General features: G+C 38.3%; 1 protein-coding gene across 2 annotated transcripts; it reads right to left on the bottom strand.

Annotated features, from left to right (window-relative positions):
- Nucleotides 1–430: 430 nt before the first annotated feature.
- EMB2217 (Pentatricopeptide repeat (PPR) superfamily protein) lies at nt 431–3,346 on the bottom strand. 2 transcript variants are annotated; one of them, XM_086658418.1, is made up of 2 exons: nt 3,099–3,346; nt 431–2,702 (listed from the first exon to the last, which is right to left on the bottom strand). In XM_086658418.1, the coding sequence occupies exon 2, from the start codon at nt 2,629–2,631 to the stop codon at nt 496–498; it is 2,136 nt and encodes a 711-aa protein (XP_086514544.1). In that variant the 5' UTR covers nt 2,632–2,702; nt 3,099–3,346; the 3' UTR covers nt 431–495. The 2 variants fall into 2 exon arrangements, with proteins under 2 accessions (XP_086514544.1, XP_086514543.1); XM_086658417.1 differs by having other exon boundaries at nt 431–3,310.
- Nucleotides 3,347–11,175: the final 7,829 nt, after the last annotated feature.

Genomic DNA, 11,175 nt, shown 5'->3' with positions numbered 1-11,175 from the left:
AGGCCGGAGTTACAGGACAAGGAAAATCTATATGCAGTTCATTTAAAGATTTACCTGGAATTGAGGAAGCAAAATCTGTATACAATTCAGTTCAAGTGTTTATTCGAAATTAATGGATCAATGTGGCGAAGAATATGAACTGCTAGTGCGATCGGTCTAAGGTAGTGTCTATTTTTCTCTAAGTCAGATCTTAAATCTAACTCAAGGTTTGAATCAAATCGAGTCAGATTTCAGAATGGTAGTTTTGGTCTAACTTGTGATGTCTGACTCATCTGAATGGTTGATCTGGATTGATTGTGGGTCTAATTGATGCAGACGAGTCAGATTCAGGCACCACCTAAAATACTTAAATATCTGTCTGGACTTCATTATCTTTTCCTGCAAAATCATGTATTGTGAGGACAAGTACAGAAGAGCAGTACAACTAAAATAAGGAACAACAGGAATCGTATTTTATCATTAAAGAAGCTACAATTCATATCTACTACTTTGGTATTACATGTCCTTTACCATAACCAGTGGCTTAGGAGGAGAAAGAGATCGAATTTCAGGTGCAGAACTAGGGAATAATGTGTTGAGTTTATGCATGAGGATATCTGATCTTGATGGAATCTCATTCAGAAGAAACTGCTGAACAATTGGCTTCTTAAACCATTCCAACACCGAATCTCCTGGGGCCCTGAGAACAACTTTACTTACTTCGAACGGGGATTCAACAGAACTTAGGACCTGGGCAATCACAATCTTCAGAGTGGGTCCAGTAACCAATTTGATCCGTCTAGGTACAACACCGTAATATAACATCCGTTTCCTAAACCTATGGAGCGTGTGAACAACAGCAATTAGAGCAGCTCCAACAGATAAGTTTCGAACATCCAGTGACCAAGCAATGTGCTGATCGAAGACTATTGCCTTTGGGAAAAGCTTATTCTCATAAGAAACCTTCCACACACAACGAGCTCGGTTAATTTGACCCATAAGCACAAGATAATTGAGAAGAACATTAACGAAGTACTTTGCAGCACCCTCTTCCAACTCGTAATCAATTCCCTGAAAAAATTCTCTAACGAAATCCAACACGGGCTTTTTTCTCTGCTCCGGGCCTGTGAAAAGTCCACACATAAAAGAGTGCGCCTTATGTTTCGTAGTACTCAAAATTGACATCAAATGCCTCTCGTTCTGCTCATCTTGGCATCTAACAAGATGCGCTAATATAGACGTGTATAGGATGAGATCAACCTTAGCAGCAGCATTAACGTACGTCTCAAGTAGAGGCTTAGCTGACTCGTACATCCCATTCTTCATACAAGATTCAAAGAGCTGCCGGATGATGAAGTTATTAGTTCTAATCCCAGATGCACCCATGAATCGTAGCCACCTTAAAGCAAGATCAACAGACCCATCCTTAATGTAGATCATTAGAACGTCACTAGCACTGACATCTACAGAGAATCCGACAGATTTCATTTCTAGCAAAATTTTGGCAGCCACATCCACAAGCTTCTTATTAGCCAATACGGTCAAAAGAGAAGTATACGTGCTTAATCCTGGTCTGAGACCAGCATTCGTCATTGAGTTATAAAGTTTCATAGCAGAATCAACCTGGCCAGATGAAGCATGCATTTCCAAAAGACAAGAATAAGTGGATGGAGTAGGTAAGAACCCAGCCTTCTCCATGTCTGAGAAAACCGACATTGCAGCTTCAAGCTTCCCAGATTTTGCATGGGACTCAACAATCATTGTGTACAATCCGTAATTAGGTCGAAATCCTGCTTTCTTCATTTCATCCCAGAGTCTCAAAGCTGTTTCTAATTTCCCAGCCTTCACAAAAGATTCAATCAAAGACACATACATGGTTGCTGATGGCCTAAGCCCTAAACCTTGCATTTCCATATATATCTTCATTGCTGTGTCTAACCTCCCAGCCTTCCCCATAGAATCAATGAGTGACGACAAGATAGAAAAATTTGGACGAAAACCCTTCTCTTTCATCCCTTGAAAAAGCTTATAAGCAGCATCGAGGCGTCCAGATTTTGCCAAGCTTGGTATCATCAAATCATAAGTTGCAGCATCTAAAGAACAATCAGCTTCTTCCATGGTCTCATATATCTCAAATGCCTTATAAGGCAAACCCTTGCTTAAAAACAAGGTTATGAGCGAGTTATATGTCTCAATATCAATCTTGCATCCTGAATCATGTACCTTCTTGAAACAACAGAAAGAGACTTCCAATTTCTCAGCTTTGGCTAAATGCTGAATAACCCGATTATAGGCTGTGAATGACGAAACTTTGTTATTACTATTACTAACACACTCTCGAATCATCTCGTCGAATAAAGACTGAATTCCTTCGAAATCTTTACTCTGATTTAACCGATCAAAAAGCAGAACGTAGCTCTCATCATTTGGGGAGTACCAAGATTGCCTCTTAGTCCATCGGAACAAACTAACCGAAGCATCGGTTTCTCCGATTTCCTTCACAGCTTGGTTTATATGAGACATATTCGGAACGAAATGAAGTTTATCCAATTGGGTCTCCATTTCAGGTCCCCATTTCCATCTTTTCACAATCTCAACAATCTTAGCAATAGCAGAAGCATTAGAAAATGGTTTCTTCAATCCACCAACCATAACATGATCATCAAGACCTGGTTCAACAGACCTAATTCCCTTTCCTGAGAAAATCACATCTCCTGTTTCATCTAAATACACTATATCTTCAGTCCACTCAGTTGAATCATTGTTGTTCTTTCCAGAAGAAAAAGCTCTTAAGAAATAAGGTTTATTCAAAGAAAAATTATGAAAAAACGAGCTATAATTTCTTGACCGGAAATGAATTAATTTCTCATTTGTGCCGATTGAACTTATCCCACTATCGTTAACTATTGGTCTAAAATCATTGTTTTCGACATTGAACATTCGATTAGTGAGAATAAAAGGAGATTTGTTAGGGTTTATAGTGAGAAGGTAGAGATTGGTTAATCTACTACTTGATTGTCTGATATGACGTTGAATCATCATCATCAACTGACTCTGTAACTTACAAGTATAACAATGATGAAAAGAAACAGAGCTAGGGTTTAAGTTAGATGACTTACACTTACATGGATGCAGATATCGTTCATGGAGAAAGATTAAGGGTTTGCTAGCTAGAGCACTTGACAGATTAACTCAGGAAGGGTGCAGCCAATTCTCGTTTTCCTTAAACCCTCTTTGTGTACTTTCTTTGACACATGAAGCAGACCCGGACCACTGGGTTGGTATGCAATAGCAAAACCTGATAGCCCAAATGTTAACCCGAGTTGAATGAGGCTCCTAAACGTCTGAAACCGCAATCGGTAAAACCAGCCCGGGGCTGCTAGGTGATGATCTAAAAAATGATCATCAGTTGACTGAGGTCAATGAGTCAAGAAAGACCCTCCTAAACGTCTGAACCCGCCAACCGGTAAAACCTGCCTGGGGCTGCTAGGTGATGATCTAAAAAATGATCATCAGTGAGGTCAATGAGTCAAGAAGACCAAAAGTCCAGGGGGTCAATCTGCGTCAAGTCAACAGGAAGGTCGAATTCGAAGGAGGCCACTCAAGCCCATAATTGGGGGGTCGCCACGATTGTCCTAGGCGCCTTAAGCCCTGTCCTGACTCAAATACAACCAGGTCTTCTCTAGGATTTGCGGGAAGCCTAGGGAAGTCCATGTCAGCAAGGTCGATACCTTTAGCCCGAAACATGGAAAGGTAGAAGCGTGTCACACTTACCGACTTAATCCCTAATTTGATTAAAGATCTCAGTCGGTGAAGATCTTGAGTATTTACCTAACTTAGAGCATCTCCAATGCAAAACTCAATCTTAGAAACTCGAAGTGCCACATAGGATTTTCTGAGTTTTTCTTAAAAAATCATCTCCAATGCAAAACTCAACTAAGATCTCAAAGATGATGTGTCGAGAGTAGAATAGAGATATCTCAAGAGGACACTCTATTTTCAGAGTGTCTTCTTGAGATATCTCTGATTGTCCAACTCATCAATATTTAAATTTCAACCAATAGAAATCAAGTCTTCGTATATTTTCAAAATAACTAATTATTTTTTTACAAAAATAACCATGACAAGTAAATAAAACAAAAGAGTTTAGAGTATTGCATTGGAGACATACAAGAATTGAGGATCTCTATTTTCGACAACTAGGAGTGAGAATCTCAATTGGAACTTGACAAATAGGACGAACAGAGATTTTTTTGAGTTTTGCATTGGAGATGCTCTTAGGCTTCAAGAGTCTTGAAGGAGGATACATCTCCTAGAAGATCTACATGACTCAGAGAGATATCTATCAAAGATCCTAAAACAGATGAACTTCTAGATATCAAAGATACGGGATAACTCCAAAGATAAACTCTAAAACACTTAACTACAAAATAGTAGTCTCAATCCAACACGGTGGATCTCATCCGCCTCATCATCACCGTCTATCAACAACCGGCCAAAGCAGCATATAAAGGGCGTCAAATCACCTTAAACAAGGTACAAACTTCACAGTTCTTTTAATACTCAATTTTTTTAACTGTAAGAGAAATCTGGTTGTCTTGAGCGTCAGAAAGGTTTCCGAGCTCCTTGCAGGCTTTTCCCCCAGGTTCTCAGGAGTAGGAACGGGACAATGGAGCAGATTGATCAATATCGGTGGGATCCAACACTACAGATTCACTATTCTGACCAGGGTCGTGTGGTGGGGGTGCCAAGTCATAATTGAACTTAGCTTTCTTAAGTGGTAAAATATATATCTTTTATTTTTTATTTTTTTATTTTTTTATTTTTATTTTTTTTATCCCCAATGTAAGAGCATCGTTAATGCAACAACCAGTTTGAGAAAATCAAAGTGCCACATGAAAATTTTAGTTCTTCTTCGATGCAAAAACTAAATTTGAATCTCGAAGATAAAAGGGATGGTACTTAAATATAAATATCCCAAAAGGACACTATATTCCAAGAGTGTCCTCTTGAGATTTCTTTCATTGTCGTTGTCATTAATACTTGACTTTGCATTTCAAAAACCTATAAATATCATCACTAGTTCGCCAGTTTGTAATAAAAAGTTAAATTGAGACTTAACTAATAGGAATGAAATAGATTTTTTTTTCCGTCTTGCACTAGAATGCTCTCTAAGTCAATAAACACTGGATCTTTTCACATGTCACTTAATAATTTGAAAGAAGTAATTATCGATAAGCAATGAGAGGGGGTAAGTTCAATTATTGAAAGGGATAAACTGGATTACCTAGACAATTAAAAAGTAAACAAGTCAGAAGTCGGGCAGTCAATGGGCAGAATTCTAACAAGTTGGGTCTTAATTTGTGCACCAACTAAGTGGTGAAATGACCCGGGAGCAAGAAGAAGACAAAAAGAAATTGTGAAGCCTCTTCACCGGGTTGTGTCATCGACACAGTACCGATCTATTAGAATGGATTTGACTTAGATTCTTTTCTACTAACTATGAATCTCGCGTACTCCCAAATTTATAGGGTTATTGGTTAGAGACCTTTGAGACCAGATGAGTAGAATGCACGCCTTGAGCGAATATTTGTTGTCTTAATACGCCTTGTTATGTAACACTCGTAAAACAGAGCCGATCATGGGATCATAGTTGAGGGGTTGTCCTCGAGGCTACGTGACAATTAGCGGGACCACTGGACGAGTCGTGTATCTGCTGATACGCGTTAGCGTACACCTATTAACAACGCACGTACTTGCAAGGCCAAGTGGTAGCTAGTTGTTGGGTGATAAGATATGTTTTACTAGCTAGTAACTTACATGTGCTAGTACACCACAAGTATCGTTGTGATTGTCGTTAAAGATTTCAAATGTGGAGTTAACATCTAGTAGTTTGATGTTTGTTAAGTGGGTAGAGAGTTGTTACTTTGTATGTGGTGCAATTGGGGGCAGTTAGAATGAACAAACACGGTCACCAAAGGGCCTTATGAACCGACGAAGTTTCAAAAACCAAAAGGCACAATCAAGGCAAAGGCCATAAAATAGTAACGAGATCCTCATTTATTCCAAATATAATATTCATTACAAGGGGAATTACAAATAAGGACAACAAAGCAAGCACCGTAATTTTGGCCTATTACAGAAGAACTTGCAAGAGAAAAAGAAAAAATGGGTATCGCAAAGAATAAGATCACAGACCCATTGAAATCGGAGACAAGATACCTGGAAAAGAAATGCGGCCATTCACCAAAGTCCCCCACATGCAAGAAAAACAATGGCTGGAAACACCTCCCTCGAAATAGAAAATGAGGACAGATATCGGGTGATCGATAGGAATTCAGCACGCAAACACTACCCGAGTGGATCACCAATTGCTGATCGACGCATGGCAAGAGAAGCTAACGACCCTCACACGCTGAGAGAAGCATCACCAAGCGAAACAACCCCGGGCAAGGGGGATCCAGGGGGTAACTGTCCCCATTGTCGGAAAAGCCATCCTTAACTGTGCCCATCGTCAGAAAAATATCTCTCAGGGAAGCACCAAGTATGAACTCGAACAAGGGTCTCATCTTGAAAACTTCTAACAAAACAGGAGCTAAAAAGAAAATATCAAAAAGATATTAGACTAGAAATATTGGAAAAAAAGGTTAACTGTTGAAGAAAACTCAAAGGCCAGAGGAGGTTATTTATAGTGGAAGAAAACCAAGAGATTCTCTAAAACAGATGGAGAGAAAATTAAAACCAAAGGAGAGAAAAAGCAACCTCGGTAACGTACCCAACAATAATGACTAAGTGTCAAAGCGCGGCTCAAGACTGACCAAGTCAGAGAGAACTAATGGGACCCGACATAGCTCGTTCACCTCTCCAACCGCGAGACGCTATCGTGCCCACGCATGGCAACAGAAGGTACCGTGAGCAGTTACCCAAAAGATTAACGCCAAAAACGCGTTATCAAAAGATCAGATATGTGACGTCACAGAATCACGCATGGAAGCGGAAATCAATCTCCTCAGTTTAAAACCGAAACGTGTCACACGAAAAAGGATATGTGTACACATATTCAAAAAACTACTATTCAACCGGCTCTGGTTAACACAACCTCGACAAACGGCACCTCTCCGGCGCAGTTATGGAAGAAGAATTCACAAACAGTTCAGCCAAGGTCAACCCCAAACACGGAGCTCACGGAACTTAAGAAGACGACCGAGCCTCATGAAACAGCTCAGGTCCAGGTATATTCTTGGTCTTTAGAGTCACTTAGGGCAATCAGCAACCAGGCCCGAGAGTTACTTCTACTCCTCAGTCTCTCTACTTTCGACTAAAGAGTGGCAAAACTCATGATGATGCATAAATTGTCCAGACATTGACTGACGTCAAAGAGTCAAGAACGGACTTGAAGTCCAACGGGTCAACCCTGCTTAAGGTAAACGGAACAGCTAAACCTTAATACTCCGCTACCTACATCCCTAACTGGGAGGTCAGCTAGAGGTATCAACCCTATTTCGCCCCCGACACAAACAGATCGACCCTGGGGTTCCACAGGAATGAGAGGGGTCCACGTATGCTAAACCACCATCTCACACCCTAAACTAGAGAGGCAAGAACGAGTTGCAGGCTTACCGACTCAATCTTGGAATCTCGTTCAAGATCTCAGTCGGTCATGGATCCTAAGTGTTTAAGCAAGTTTGGACTTCAAAGAGTCCCACAAGAGGATATATCTCTAAGAAGATCTATCACCTCGGTAGAATATCTACGAAGGATCCTTGAATTTAGGAACTTCTATTTATTCTAGATATGAGAAAACTACAAGGGAAACCCTAACCACGAACAGTGGAAAACTTCCCTAAACGGTGGATGACCATCGCCCAATTAGACCGTCTACAAATAGTCGGTCTACTTAGCCTATAAAAGGGCACTCGGTCGTCCTTTACAGGACAACATGCTTTTCTCCCACTAGACAAGCTTTCTTTACTCACACACGATCTCTGAAACCAGAGAGATCCCCCTAATCATACAGAGTTCCCATAATTCGACCCAAAAGGATCAATCAATATTCATTCTTTTACTGCAAAGAGAAACCTGACTGTCTTGAGCGTTGGAGAAGTTTCCAAACCCTTTGCAGGTTTCCCCCCAGGAATCAAGGAGCAAGAGCAAGGAACTAGAGCTGGAGCGAGGAGCAGGAGCAGGAACCAGAAACATAACCTATCTAACAAAATCTTTGATCTTAACGGACGTTGTCCCTTTTTCATGTTGATATAATGAGAGACCATTTTTTGACATCAGCAGATATGAATAAAGCGAAGGGTATTGCAACTATCGATGTCAAAAGTTTTGGAGATTGGTGGCATTCTACTGATTGTTATGGATCAATTGAGACACTTTAAAGAGAGTAGAGTTATGAGTATTGGCAATTGGGGGAGGATAGTTAGGGATCCAATAGTCATTCCAAATGTTAATTTGTTCACCATTATGGACTTCCCATATGGAGTGGGAGTTTATCTCATCAAGTTGTTTGTTTATTACTTTTCAGGTCCATGAGTTGGCTTGTTTTGCACAATTAAAGGGTAATGTGTTTATCAAATGCAAATGGTAAGATGCATAACATATTTGATTTCACACAAGGCAAATTAGAAAATGCGTTAATTTAAATTTTATTTGTTGGTTAATGTGTTTGTCAAATGCAAAAGAAAAAAATGTAGATATATTTCTTTTCCACAAAGCAAATTGAAAAGTGCTTAAGCCAAAATGTTTTACCATTTAATATTGTTTTAAATGCAAATAGCGAAACGGAGAATATATTTATTGTTTTCACAAAACAAATAAAAAATGCAATAGTCAAAAATATTATTCGTGCGTTAAGGTGTTTGTCAAATACAAAGGGTAAGATACATAACATATTTATTATTCCACAAAGTAAGTTAGAAAATACATTAGTCTAAATGTTATTTGCAGTTAATATGTTTGTCAATTACAAAAGAAAAATATGGATATATTTCTTTGTCCGTAAAGCAAATCGAAAAGTGCTTAAGCCAAAATGTTATTACCAGTTCTCTTTTCAAACAATTTTTTAGCAAAAATGAATTTATGCAAGGCAAATCAAAAAATGCTTAAGATAACATATCACTATTGAACCAAAACACTTACAAAATATTGAGAGCAAAGATTTGTATAAAATTTTCGAAGTTCTTTTCACACGTTGATTTGAGCGAGAATTGAAGGAGGGGATTTGACCTTATATTTCTACTAGTATCATAATCCAAACCATTATATTTATGTAGAAGATGGTTCCCAATATGAAGATCATGTTGTCGATGTTAGTGAAAATGAAAATACTGAACCTAAAACCTAGGGGTGAACATCGGTTGGATAACCGACTTTTTGGGTCAATCCAAAGTCCAAACCGAAGGGTTCGGTTATTTCAAATCTAAATCCGAATCAATCCGCTCATGGTTTGGTTCGGTTACCGATTCGAACTATACATGACCGGTTTGGTTCGGTTGGATAACCGAACCACATGTGACACTTTAAATAAATAAAATTTTGCATATTCGACTTCAAAACGTGCTACAGTTATACTTTAGACATGTTGAAAATTAGTATTAAGTCAGAAACGATTGAGTCTACATGTGTGTAATTAATCCGACATATGTTCTCAACATTCCAGGAAGATAAAAAAGACGATACACATAAGTTTTCTAATTGTTGTTTTTGATTTACTGAGTTTTTTAATATGAGAATACTTTCATGTTTTAATGAAACTAACTTAACTATTAAATCCCAACCATCCATCATTTCCATCATATATATTTATATATATGATAAATAAAAATAATACGAAATGGTTTGGTTCAGTTTTTTCGGTTATCCGTCAACCAAACCAAATTACTCGGTTTTGACCTTTTAATATCCGAACCAATCCGGATCACTATTGGATCGGCCCCCAAACCGCCCAAATAAACGTTCGCCCCTACTAAAATCTATAACTAGTATCATAATCTAGAATCCAAAGTGTAGTACTAGAAGAAATGAAAGGGTAATGTCCCTTATTTATAGGTGAAGTTTGTGAGGGTAAAATCATCAACTGATAGAATTTACAATTGCTTTTAGGTTACATTTTTTTGTTACCTCCAAGATTGGCATAAAATAATAAATCTAATGGTTCAGATCTGTTAGACTATATAAAACCTGTATCTAGCACTTTCCATCTTAAAATTCACACAAAACTCTTTTTTTTACTGTTAAAATTCACACAAGAGTCATTTTATTTTTCTTGTTGAAATTCATACCATTGTAGCCCCTTTTGGTTCCGCTTAAAAAAATTAAAAGCCAACTTTTAGCTTATTTTAAGCGTTTATTGAAAACATTACGCATTTATTAAAAACTTTTAGCTTATTTTATAGTTTAGATACAAATCAAAGAATAAAAATACAAATCAAATAATATATTATCCTAATCTTAATCTAACAATGGGAACAAAATATTAAAGGATAAAAATCATATATTTTCTAATTCCAACACTCCCCCTCAAGCTGAGGCGAAGACGCTGACGAGACCCAACTTGATAAGAGATAGTGACTGCGGTAATGACGGACCAACAGGTTTGGTGAACATATCTGCAGTTTGATTAGCCGATGACATAAAATTGGGTTTGATAACACCTCAACGCATTTTTTCCCGAATGAAATGGATATCCAATTCTATTTGTTTTGTTCTTTGATGAAGGACTAAGTCAGATGATAGCATTACGTCAGACTTGTTATCACAAAATAATGCATATGATCACATCGTTTCAAGAAAGCCTAATTCAGTTAGAAGGGAGCGAAGCCAAATGGTCTCACACGTGCCTAAGGCCATGACACAATATTCAGATTCTGCAGAAGATCGTGAGACAACTGTTTGCTTCTTACTTTTCCAAGCTATAAGATGACCACCATGAAACACACATATACCAGAAGTGGATCTCCTATTTTGATCCTGCATAATCAGCATCAGTAAAGCATGAGAGACCTGATTGTGGACATGTGACATAAAAGAGACCAAGATCAGGACACATTTTTTATTGAAGAATGTGATAAACGACATCCAGATGCCAATACACGGTGAGTGCACGAACTGAATTACAATACTCACTGCATATGTGAGATCTGGTAATAACTCTCTAGACTCTGTTGTCAGTTTAAGATTTGAGTCCATAGG

Source organism: Eschscholzia californica, unplaced genomic scaffold (genome assembly GCF_041429995.1).
Source record: "Eschscholzia californica isolate CP2 unplaced genomic scaffold, dmEscCali1.0.p SCAF_2, whole genome shotgun sequence".
NCBI classification, from domain to species: domain Eukaryota; kingdom Viridiplantae; phylum Streptophyta; class Magnoliopsida; order Ranunculales; family Papaveraceae; genus Eschscholzia; species Eschscholzia californica.
Note: the sequence above shows the minus strand (reverse complement) of the source record. Positions and strands in the feature narration are given on the sequence as shown.